This window comes from Xiphophorus couchianus, chromosome 18 (genome assembly GCF_001444195.1).
Source record: "Xiphophorus couchianus chromosome 18, X_couchianus-1.0, whole genome shotgun sequence".
Lineage (NCBI taxonomy): Eukaryota > Metazoa > Chordata > Actinopteri > Cyprinodontiformes > Poeciliidae > Xiphophorus > Xiphophorus couchianus.
In genome coordinates, this window is record NC_040245.1 from 14,893,260 (window position 1) to 14,906,368 (window position 13,109).

General features: G+C 38.2%; 1 protein-coding gene across 2 annotated transcripts; it reads left to right on the forward strand.

Moving 5' to 3' along the window:
• The first annotated feature begins 1,398 nt into the window (after positions 1–1,398).
• On the forward strand, positions 1,399–12,410 carry vmn2r1 (vomeronasal 2, receptor 1). Of its 2 annotated transcripts, none has more exons than XM_028045539.1 (13): positions 1,399–2,235; positions 3,407–3,698; positions 3,780–4,022; positions 4,133–4,324; positions 5,340–5,465; positions 5,568–5,740; positions 5,959–6,079; positions 6,161–6,587; positions 7,738–7,898; positions 9,135–9,330; positions 9,410–9,645; positions 9,744–9,943; positions 10,272–12,410. In XM_028045539.1, exons 1-13 carry the CDS (start codon positions 2,018–2,020, stop codon positions 10,603–10,605), a joined length of 2,919 nt encoding a protein of 972 aa, XP_027901340.1. In that variant the 5' UTR covers positions 1,399–2,017; the 3' UTR covers positions 10,606–12,410. The 2 variants fall into 2 exon arrangements, with proteins under 2 accessions (XP_027901340.1, XP_027901339.1); XM_028045538.1 differs by lacking the exon at positions 1,399–2,235 and having other exon boundaries at positions 2,886–3,698; positions 6,161–6,388; positions 6,464–6,587.
• Positions 12,411–13,109: the final 699 nt, after the last annotated feature.

The following is a 13,109-nucleotide window of genomic DNA, read 5'->3' on the forward strand; positions in this document are numbered from 1 at the left end:
CTATTTGTCACTTTTTCTTCCAGAAATGGCATAACATTATGACCAGTGATACTGCTCTGATATTAAATGAGATGAAACTTTCCCTGTGTTTGGTTTACCAACATTTCTATTCGCTAAATACTAATTGAAAGAATTTTTTTTTCTAAAGTTTTATTGGCTCTAGCCTTTATTTGACAGTAAATTGGGTAATTAGAGAAGGGGGAAGACATGCAACAAAGGTCGCCAGGCCGGGAATCGAACCTGCGACAGCCACATCGAGGACTAAGGCCTCCATATGTAGGTGCTTAACCCCTTCACCACCTCAGCACCCTTGAAAGAATTTCTTAAGAGAATTTTTTTCTTCATATTCAGAACTCAACATTAATTTTCTTTAGTTCCTTGCACAATTTTACTAAATATCTCCTCGTTGCTTCCTGAACTATGCATCACTGAATATATGCACTTTAGAGCAGTTGGATGAATGTGAGTCTAATGTAAAAACATCAGAAATGATCTTGAAGAATGGCTGCGCCCCATCAATCTAGGAGAATCGATTATCTTTGGAGTGAACAACCTAGTACCATCACCAGAAGGTCAGACTGACCAAAGTATGTAGGGAAAGACTACAAAGAGAAATTCGAGGATGATTTAGGTTTTATTTTTGATGAATCAAAATACTTTTTGAGCAATTTTATTTAAATAAAACTAAATTTGAGATGCGTCAAGTCACAACGACTTCTTTGGAGAAAGCTAAACAGCATAAATCACACACACACACAAAAATAGAAATCATACCAACTGTCAGACATGGTGGTGGAGGGGTGATGATGTGGGATTGCAGCCATAAAAACTATTCAGCTCACAGTAATTGAGCCTTCCTCCATATATCACAGTATTCTAGTCAAAAGTGAGACTTCAGTCTGATTGAAATCCTGTGAAAAAGTAGGAGGTAAAATTCAGCCACGGTGATGAAAGATTAATGAAGTCAATTAGAAATTAATGCTGTTGAATTTGTCCCTGCTGAATCATGGGGAACGATGAGTTTTTCCAGTGACTGTATTGACTTGTCACGGTAAGGTGAAATGTCACAGGTCAAAGATGTTGTGGATTTGTACATTTAAGAAAAATGCTCTGTTCCTTTTAAGCTGATTTTTCTTTTTAAAATTTTGTTCTATTTTTAAATTCAACTTTTTCTTTGCAGGATATATAAACTTTTGATTTCTGCCTAAAATAAATCACAAAACCTACGAACGCCACAAAAGACATTAATCGTTCCTTCAGTTTATGTAGACGCTTTCTGGCTGAAAATATCAGACATCATGATGTTGTTGAATATAAATAGTTTAACAGATTCAACAGATGGATCTTTGGCTGCTGGAGGTTCAGGTGTGTGTAGCTCCCCCCAGACTGAGAGACAAGAGCAAACAGGTCCATCACACTGCCAATCTTTACTCCTGGGACAAAGGCCGATCTTGGAACAGTTAGTGAAATGTAACATTGCATGTAACTAACAAGTCAGCACATGCACCTGACAATTAACTTGTAGCCTGTGGCAGTTTGCACAGAATAATGAAGCATATTTACAGGAGACAAAGGATGGGAGGCCGGGAGATGAAATGAAGACATATATCGTTTCTTAGAAATGATCGAACTCTGAAGTGTGCATCTATGTTAATTCTCCTCAAAGTTCAGCATTTAGTTCATATTCATCAAAAGGATAGCAATGTACTGGAACATCCATCTCTTAAAGATGTGACTTAGCAGCTATTCTTTATTTTGAGTGGTTGGATGTCAAAAAAATGACAGAGGCTCTATGTTTTGAGTCCCAACATCTAAAGATAAATGACTCTTCAGTTATCTGCTGTCTCTCTCTGCTTTGGTTGCACTCGGTTAAGTCTGTCAGGCTACCTTTGCAGCTCTTCTCCCCAGAGGACGGATGAGACACCTGTCACGAGACGCTGCTCACTTCTCTGTCTATTGTAGAGGGAGGGAGAGAGAGAAAGCTTTCCCGACTGTTGAGCATTGACGACGCATAAAAATGAGAGGCTTCTTGCTCGGATTGTTTAGCTTTTTCTGCGTGTACGGCTCTCTTTGGGCTGAATCCACTTGCAAGCTGAAGGCCAAGTTCAACTTGAGCGGCTACAAGAATGTAGAGAAGAAAAAGGTCGTCATTGGGGGAATGTTTCCTGTTCACATGAGTGTTGCTTCCAGCAACGGCAACACTTCGAACCTGCCTGTCTCCTCTGGTTGTGCTGGGTGAGTGGGATCACTTTAAACCTTTTCACTGTTTAAAAGTTTTAACAATATTCTGGATCTGTCAGAGTTAATTAACTTGAGATGCTAGTTACGAATAATTTGACTTTTTTCACTGCTCCCACAGTCATCAGGACCCCAGGGGCCAATTAGCTACTGCAGCCACTCTATTATGAAAACAAGTTTTTATAGTGTAATACAAAATAATAATCAAGTCTGTGAACTCCTAATTGGAACGATGCTGCCGAACAACTAAATTACTTGGTCTGAAATATGGATTTGTACAAAATAGGACAATAAAAGTAGCCTCTATATTCCATTGTGGCGTTGGGACTCAAGAAAAAATTTGATATGGGAGAATTTCACCCCAGTCACCAGAGCTCAACAAATATTATCTTTACATAATCTACCCTTAAATATTTTATTCATTACACATCTTACAATTAGAAAGTAGTATTTATCACATAATACCCAAATATTGAATCATATTCACAATAAAACTGAGGTGTGAGAGCACTTGGGATAAACACAACATCTGAACACTGCAAAAAGACAAAACTCTTACCAAGCATTTTTGGTCTAGTTTCTAGAGCAAACATCTTAGTACACTTGAAATAAGACAAAACTAACTTAGAAGTAACCTTTCAGTAAGATATAGAGGCTTGTTTTAAGTAAATAATTTCTTATTATTAGGGAAAATGTATTTGTTCCATTGGCAGATTATTTCACTTATAACACAACATTTTTTCCGTATTATAGAGCAGATAAATTAACTCAAAGCAATGTGTTTAATCGTCTGAAACATTTAAGTGTGACAGAAAAAGCAAAACCAGAAGTCTAAAGGAGCAAATATAGTTTAACAGAGATCTACATGTAGGATTTTAAGTATCAATGTAGCTATCTTTAGTTACTTAAAATACAAAATCTAAAGGTCATATCTCATCATCATTAGCGTTGACACATTACAGATCAACACACTAAATATATATGTTTAAAGGCTCCTTGCTTGAAAAACAATGAAAAAGCTTATTGTGATTTATTTATGATTCATACTGTCAGCTCAAAATTGGCATTTGGCGCCAGATTTAGGAGCCAGACATGTAGTGATTTTTGAACTTCTCTGACCCTCTCAATAAATCTGTTACTTCCTTATCGTTCTTTCTTGATTCTGTAGATTTAATTTCCGTACCTTCCGCTGGACACAGACGATGCTGTTCGCCATCAATGAAATCAACCAGAGGGAAGACCTGCTCCCCAACACCGACCTGGGTTACGTTATCTATGATTCATGCTTCACCATCTCCAAGGCCGTGGAGGGAACCCTGACATACTTGACGGGACAAGATGAAGCAGTACCTAACTATCGCTGTGGCAACGGGCCACCTCTTGCCTCTCTAGTGGGTGCTGGGGGTTCTGATCTGTCCATTGCTACAGCCAGGATACTGGGACTTTATCATTTTCCACAGGTAGGCCACGCCGATGACTGTCAGAACAGCAAATGAAGATGAAAGAAATGGATAACAAATCCTTGCAACTTGTTTCTTTAGGTCAGCTACTGCTCAACATGTTCTGCACTGAATAATAAGTTCCAGTTCCCCACCTTCCTAAGGACCATCCCTAACGATCTACACCAATCTACAGCTATGGCCCAACTGGTGCTGCACTTTGGCTGGACCTGGGTAGGGACCATCGCTGCTGCTGATGATTATGGTAAATACGGCATCAAGGACTTCAAGGAGCAGGTGGAGGAAGCTGGAGTCTGCATTTCCTTCTCTGAAACTCTGCCTAAGGTAGACTGTATTCCTACACATCAGACTCTGTACCATCAGATAATTCACCACAAAACCCTTCAGTGAGATCAACATGGTGTCCTGAAATCAATTGTGTGTGTAAACCTTAGGTGAGCTCACCAGAGGCCATCCAGAGCATTGTTCAAACTGTAGTTGAGTCCACTGCCAAGATCATCGTGGTCTTTTCATCAGATGTAGATCTTAGTCCTCTCATCGGCGAACTTCTCCGCCACAATGTGACGAACCGCACCTGGATTGCCAGCGAGGCCTGGGTCACCTCTGCCCTCATCAATCAGCCTGGGGTAGGACACATGGTGTCCTCATTTAGTATAAACTCAGATTAGCTGGTCATGGAGAATGAAGCCAACACTTTGTCCAAAATGAGGCAAAGAGCAAAGTAGACTTCTTTCGTCTTTAAATAACTCCGATCTCAATATGTCATAACAGTTTATGCAAATGTGATTTGAGGAAGATTAAATCATCACTAAGTTAGGGTGGTTATTTACATAGAAGTTGATGATTTTCTACATAGGAAATAAAGAGGCGATGCTCCACCAATAATTCTCCTGTATGTAACATAAACTCAAAAAATAACCTGTACAGTGAAGTGAAGTAACAAGCAAAAATGGATGGATGTTCACTTTGGAAATGCACTTCAGGTGATTGAAGACTGACTTTGTAATTGGCTTTATATGTCTCTGAAGGATCAGGTCCCATTCCATCACTACACACACATTTCGGGCCTGATCACTAGTTTCTAGCTGTGCTGAGTCTTGATTCTTCCTCTGTTGGTCCAAAAATAATTACTCCACTTCTGTTTTTATTCAGTTGAAGGACACAGGAAGATCATTGGTGGTGCATGGGCTCCTAACTTTATTTTCCATGTAAATAATTATTGACTTCTTTTAGTGACTGCCCATTAAAAACAATAAAATGGCTTAAAACAGAAGCATAAAACAATCCTGAATGTTTTGGATGTTTCCTCTGACTCACTACACCTCAATCCAAAGAATTTCTTAGGTTTCTACCAAACTTGATGGCATGCTAAGGAGGCAATTCAGTCATTTGAATCAGGTTTAGATTATCATCTATCCAAATTGCTATAATATTTATGAGATTGGAGTTGTTATAAGATTGAAATCTGCTTTGGGCTTCGACCCTCTCTGACTGGCCATTAGTTTTAGCCTTTGTCACCAACCAGTCTTAACTTATACTGAATGAAGACAATAACATAGTCCACTGCTGGCAAGATATTAACTGAGACACAGCCTCACTTCAAAAATTAACCTGAATGTGCATGCTGTTTTCTTTTTCCAGGTGAACTCACTCCTGTCTGGTACCCTTGGCTTTGGGGTGAAAAGGGCTGACATCCCTGGTCTTCAGAGCCACCTACTGGATCTGGATCCCTATTCAGATGCCCTCACTGAGGAATTCTGGGAGACTGTGGGTTTAAATGAATTTGACCCAAGAAACTGGAAAACGTGGCACATATTAAATAGAAATTTAGAGGACATAAATGTTGTGAATTTATGTATGTTTTTTTAGCTGTTTAACTGCACACTGGACTTTGGCAAAGCGCTGAGAATCGCCAAAGAGGCGAACGGCACACTGTCCAGAGCAGTGAGGGGGTTACCATATGGTCTGTGTACTGGCAGTGAGTCTGTGGCTCAGCTCAACAACACCTACTCTGATGTCTCTCAGCTACGAATCACTTACAGGTCAGTACCCACAGCTCAAACAACCATTAAAAAAGTCAGTGATGCTTGTGATGTCCTCACGCCATCTTTTTACTGCTATTTCCACATTATCTAACCTTCTGCACAAACATTGTTGGGAACCTATGAGTAATACTATTTCAGGGACAGCTAACCATAAAAAAATTTTTTTTGAGATGAGAGCGATAATGACATTGTTAAGAAGAAAGTGGTTTTCACAGTGTTTACAAAGCAGTGTATGCTGTGGCCCATGCCTTGCACAACCTGGAGCACTGTGAAGACGGAAAAGGCCCCTTTGTTGGAGGCAGCTGTGCCAACATCACTAATTTTGAGCCTTGGCAGGTAGACGTGTACAGATTTTACAGATGGCATTAGTTTGTGGCACTGATTGTCCTCATAGCTCCCCGACTTTGTCTTCCGTAGCTGATGTATTATGTGAAGAACGTGCGCTACAAAATGCCAAACACTGGGGAGGAGATCTACTTTGAAGACGGTGATATAAAGGCCTTCTATGACATCATTAATTGGCAAGTCAGTGATAATGGAGAGATATCTTATGTCACCGTGGGACACTACAATGGATCTGCAGCTGCAGAGGAGAAGATGCACATAAGGAATGAATCTATTGTTTGGAATAATGAAGAACTGGAGGTCAGACATTTTATTAGAACAGCAATGTTTGTGTCATGTGTTGGTATGTATATTTATCTCCTGTTTATTTCTAAGCCTCCTCGGTCGGTGTGCAGTGAGAACTGTGAGCCCGGCACCAGGAAGGGGATCCGGCAGGGGGAGCCGGTCTGTTGTTTTGACTGCATCCCCTGTGCTGACGGAGAAATCAGTAACACCACAAGTCAGTGTACAGCTTTCCAATTTGCTTTACCATTTCAAATATCTAAAAGAGATACACACTCGTTGAAATACATACACATACCCCAACTGATGTTTGGTTAAAAATCAATTAGCTATAGACATGTTTCTGGTAGGGGTGCGCTGATTGCAGTTTTCTGGCCGATCACAGGATACCGATCTTTTAAAAAGCTTAATCTGTCGATTAAGTCTTTACTAAGATTCCGATTTTGGCCGATACCAATTTTTAAAAATCTGAAATGTTGCTCAATATAGCAAGAAAGTTGTTGAGTTGGCAACTGTGAGGTCACTATTGTTAATTATAAATGTGTAGACATAACTTGGTGGGCTGATCTGTCAGTCAAAACTTTCTCACTGGAGAGCAAAAGAAAACAGTGGTTGATAATTAGGCCTTTTCCAAGCTAGATAAGATAGGTGGATAAGACTGGCTTTCCTATGTAAAAATCGGCCGATCACCAATCTCCCAAAATTAATTAAATCGGCCCCGATAAATTGGCTGGCTGATAAATCAGTGCACCCCTAGTTTCTGGCATAAGATACTCCTATAAATAGACTTGGTAATTTATTCAGACTGATTTCCTTGCAAAAACTCAACTTTTAATGTAGTCCATATTTTGATTGGTCGAAGTCAGGGCTACAAGAAGGCAATTTAAGTAGCTTAATGTTAGCTGTTTTCATTCTAAAGCGGTTTTAGTGCATGTTAAAACCCACTATTTGTGGATTATCCATTATGTGTGTTAAATTCTAACCAGCATTGTATCAACAGACATTTATGTCTTATTACAGTTTCTTTGTTTTTTGTGATTCTTTAGACATGTTTATACCTTCCTTATGAAGTTTTAAAAAATCGTTCTAAGTGCCCTACAAGTTATCTATTAAGCTGAACATTTCTGATTTATTTTTCCTGAGAAATCTCCATTTTTTTGGTGAAATATTGCTCGTGGTTCTCTTTACCAGAGACAAAAACAGTAAAAACACGAGAAAAGAGTGTGTTCACACCTACATAGGAGAATGCAGTTTTTCACTTTCATTTTGCTGTATAAAATTAGGTTTTACTAATGAACCCAATGCATATTTCCCCGCCACTCTCATACCTGTTACTTAATAATTGTCCTGTTCTCCCTCAATGACAGATGCCCGTGAATGCATCCTGTGTACTGGAGATGACTGGTCTAATAATGCTCATGATGCTTGTGTGCCTAAAATCATTGAGTTCCTGGCCTTTGGAGAACCACTGGGAATCACCCTGATAGTCATCTCTGCCTTTGGTGCTTTAGTAACCATAGCTGTTGGGGTGAGATTCATGCAACAACACAAAATCTATAGTCTACAGTTAAAAAAATGCATATTTCCATACACTGTAAAAAGGGGCTTATTATGAAGAGCTTAAAAGTACATATTTATCCTTACCATCTGACATTAAATCAGACTAAAACTTTTCGTATTTTAGGTAGGTAAGGATTATTGTTGCCTGACAATAAAAATGAGAGATAATATTTTAGGGAATATTTCCATGCTTTCTTCAAATTCTGAAGTTTTCCTACATTTCCTAGTGCTTGGTAGATTGTCTTGAGTTTTCTATACGCTAATTTCTGACAATAGTTTGCTAAAATTTTGGCCAATTCCTCCTGGCAGAACTATAATAAGCTGCATTTTACACACCCTTTCCCCCTCTGTCCACAAAGTATCTATGAGACTGAAATCAATTTGTAGCTTATTTAGCTGAATGCCAGGAATCATTGTCCATTAGAATACCCTTTGGGGTCCAATTGCCCCAGGAAGCTTAAAAGCCTGAGAATACCATGCTACCTTTGGGGTCCAAAGGTAGCATGGTATTCTCAGGCTTTTAAGCTTCCTGGGTTTCCCTCAAAATTTAACAATTGCAATTATAACCAAACACTTAAATCTTACTTTCATTAGACCACAGCACATGTCACCAGAAATTAGGGGTTTTGTCCCTCAGTGAATTTACAAAATGTAATCTAGCTCTTTAATGGCACTTTTGCTTATTGATTCCTTCATTTTATTGTGGATAAAGACATTCTCTGACCAGCTTCACCCGGCATCTTCATCATGTATTTTGCTTTTATTTTGGGATCAGTACACTCTTCCGCACCAAAACACATTTATCTTTGCAAGACAGAACTCATCTCCTTCATGAACTGTAAAATGGTTGAACTTTCCCATGCTCTTTATTCTTAAAATACACCTGCGGGTTTGTCTCCTGTTAAATTGAATGCTATGAATCAACCTTTCAGAAGCTCATAAAGGCATGACATTACCACCTGGGCTTTCCAAAATTGCTCTAAGGCCTACTAATCTTAGTGTATGCACACTTCTGAATTTGCAGAAAACAATAAAATCTCTCCAGGATTTTCTCTCACATCATTCTGCCATTTAGCAAAACAGACTAGTTAAGGTTATAATAACTTAAGGAAAATGAAATGTTGTATTTTTATCCACTGTATGTAACTGCTGAAAAATACTAAAGCAGCTAAAATATTAGGTGTTTTCTTTCTTCTTTTTCCAGGTGGTGCTTATTATGTACATTGGAACGCCTCTGGTGAAAGCCAATGATGCCCTGTTGAGTTTCTTGCTGCTCTTGTCACTTGTTGTAACCTTCCTCTGCTCTATCGTCTTCCTTGGTGAGCCACAAAACTGGAGCTGCATGACTAGCCAAGTAGCATTAGCTCTTGGCTTTGCTCTGTGCCTTTCCTGCATAATGGGTTAGTTAACATTAAAAATCAAAAATAATCTTCTCATCTTAGGATACCCAGGTAGCCTGTCTGATTTTCTTTACCGCAGGTAAGGCAGCTGTGCTGATGCTCAGAGCTCGGGCTCTAAAAATGGCCAGAGCCAAAGCCAAGGCAGCTGCCAAAGCTGCCAAGGCTGCAGCCGAAGCAGCAGCTAACAGCGGCAGTCCAGATGTGATAGTATCCAGCTCAAACATCAATGATGCTGCTGCTTTGGATAAGCCTGAAGTTGACATTCTTACCTTCGGGCATCAGAGGGCGATAGCTGCCGTAGCAACATTGATACAGGTGAGAAATGTGAAATAAAAACAGAAAACTAGCCACTTGAGATCACAACAGCTGTAAAAAAAAACCTAAATTAAAACTGATCTCTGATCGCTGTCTAGGCTGTAGCGTGCACTGTGTGGCTCATCATCCTCCCTCCTCACCCGGTTAAGAACACCTCTGCCCAGAATGTAAAGATTATTCTCGAGTGTGATGAAGGTTCTGTGGTCTTCATCTGTTGCATCTTTGCGTATGACATCCTGCTGGCTCTGCTGGCTTTCATCTTTGCCTTCACAGCCCGCAAACTGGAAGACCACTTCAGGTATGTCACATAAGGTTCTTTGCATAGAAGAATGAACAAAATTTCAGTCATTTAATGTGGAAAGTTGGTGGAAAAATTCGCCAAAAGACCAACAGCAGTAATTGCAGCAAAGGCAGGTTCAGCATGTCACATTTATTTATTTTTTTGTAAAAATGTTTAAAAACGCTATAGGAGTTGTGTGGATTATTTATATAAAATTCCAATAAAGTACATTATAGTTTGTGATTGTTACAAAACAAAATAAGAAAACATTTGAAGGAGGTTGAGCCTCTGGGTGTTTTTTTTTTAAACTTCAGGTTGGTTTGTATGTTTTTTATTTATCTTCTAGTGAAGCCAAGTCTATGACCTTTGGCATGCTGGTCTTCTTCATTGTCTGGATCTCCTTTGTCCCGGCTTACCTCAGCACACGAGGAAAGTTCATGGTTGCTGTCCAGATTTTTGCCATTCTCGCCTCCAGCTTTGGCCTGCTCACCTGCATCTTCCTCCCCAAATGCTACATCCTTCTCGTCAAACCTGAGCGCAACAAAGAGGAGCTGATGAAGCCCAGGCCCAAACCCAAAGATGGCTCCTCCACTGGGACATCAGCATCTCTTGCTACAGCTGCTACTGATGTCAATGCCTCATTTGCATCCACTGCTATTGATGATCACCCTGAAAACTAAGATAATCCAGAAAAAAAAAAAGAAAACTTCGCATCAAATTGGTCTTCCTATTCTGTTTGTGTAGGTTTTTAAGCCAAAAATCAATGTATATTTATCTATTTTAAAAAGAAAATTGCTGTGGTATTTTCCTATGCAAAGACATGCTACATGTTAATTTTCTTTTTGTTAACATGTAGCTTATTTAAAATTGAAGCTATGTTTTCATTGCCTTTCTATTGTCAAAGTATGTTTATTTTAATTGAAGTTATGTTTACATCCCATTTATCTTTAAATTATGTTTCAGTACAAAATTTAAAACTATATGTTTTAGTTTAATTTTAAGATCTGAGAAAATATTTTCTCTAAAACGTTTGACTTTACATTAATTCAGTAAACTTTGCTAGGTTTAGCATTGCTATCAGCACAAGATAGTTACTTACAATGCAATAAATAGTATTCATAATAATTGTAATATGTGTATTTCATGTAAAGAGATAAATATGTTTTCCCTCAATCTTTAAATCTGAAACCAAAACTTAGTAGAACTATATTAAAATAATTTTAGACACAGTAGGCTATTTTGTTTTGAGCAGATTAATTATTTTTAGCTTAAGACTGTTATGTTCTCAAAAAAGAAGAAGCTGTCTAATGTTTATAATGGGGGTAAAAAGCAGTTAGGGAACCATTACTTGTCAAAACAAAAGTATGTCTAAAAGTAGAGATGTTCTATGACTTTAGAGGCTTGCAGGATTAGTAATCTTAAGATTCATTTTAAGAAACGTCAACAAATTTCTCTGCAATATCTTCCATGAGGAGCCTCTTTGTGGAGCTGTTGTTAGCCTTGTAGCAAGACAGACATGAGAATTTCTGTGTTCATCTTACATCTATTCTTCCTTTGCAAATGTATGATCTCTCTGGGTTTTCTGGCTTTTTGTTATCATCCAAAAACATGCATGTTAATTCACAAAGTGATTGGTGGCAACCTATGTCTCGACAAACACACTTTCCACAATCTTCCATTGAAAAGATCTTTGACTCATTCTTACTCCTACCTCTTCCCTGAGGTCATTTTGCTATGCCGGACTGTACCATGGGCTGAAGGCCCAAACAACTCAACCCTCAGGGTCAGAAAGGCTGCTCAAAGCCCTCCATTATGTTAGAGAGGGGATGGTTTACAGCTTTATTACTCCCTTCAGGTTAGGGGTCACTCTTTTCCATAAGCAGAGTAGTTTGAGTATGCTGCTGTCCTGTTCACAAGTAATAGTAGAACAGAGTAGAAGATGGATGTTAGTTTATTTGACTTTTGATGGTTGCATTTACAGATTTACCTGCGGAAAATTGATGGAACGGGAGCTTTTAATTCAGAAATCTTACCATTTTGTCTGAAACTTGTGTTTGTTTTGTACCAGCAACATACTTCTGTTACATGACAGTTTACTGCTCTAATGTAATGGGTTTTAAACGTTTTCTTCTCTGAAAAACACACCAACAATAAATCTCAGGCTCTGTGAAGTGAAGGGATTATTTAAATCCACAAGGGGGCGTCCTGAACTGTCTTACACTAAAGACTGAGCAGGAAAGGTAATTAAACCCAACCATAGTTATTGTTTTAGTGTATAATGTAGAAAATATGTGACATTAGTTACACACAGAAAATGTACATTTTAACACTATTTGTGACTTATGATGATATAAAAATAAATAAGTTCTTTGCTTGCTTATATTCTGTGTTGTTCAATGGACTGAGAGACTGCTATGATTTTTTCCCCTTCATGTATGGGAAGCACTGTGCTGCCATGACGCTGTGACATAATTCAGGATAACAGCCGACAGCTGATAGAAAGTTATTGGGGGGGGGAGGGGGGGGTAGCCACACTGAGCTGTTTCTTACATGTTAATACACAATTTGATCACTATGTTGTTTTATGCAACCACTGCACATTATCAGTTCAGCTTTACTGCTATTTTAAGTAGATTTTTTTTTTCACATCAGAGAAAATTGAAAAGTGGAGGAAAATTCTGTTTTTATTTTGTAATTTTACAACTTTTCTAAGTAAATGGTTCATAGTTAAGGGACTTGAAAGGTAATAAATATGGTTGACATTAATTGATTTTGCGACAGAAAAGTGAATCTGACTGGTTTAGTTCCTAAACACCATAACAACAAGAAGTTCATCAATTGCATTTAAATTAAATCCAAACTGAACATTTAATTAAGATATGTTGACTTATATTTGCAAAAAATAATCAAAGATAAAGAAAAATTTATTTTACAAAACTTTATTTTTTTTCTACATTTTTAAATAAGCAATTTATGAATAGACTTATATTATTTAAAGATGGATCAAAAGACACAGATCTATGGACAGTGAAAAGTTTTAACAAATTATTGGCACACTTAAATAATTATTACATAAGTTATTTATTGTGATTTGACACTCTTCACTCTCCATAAGCAGTTTGGTACTAAGCTCTGAAAATATTAAAACAAATGTATCCCTCATATATATATATACTGTATATAT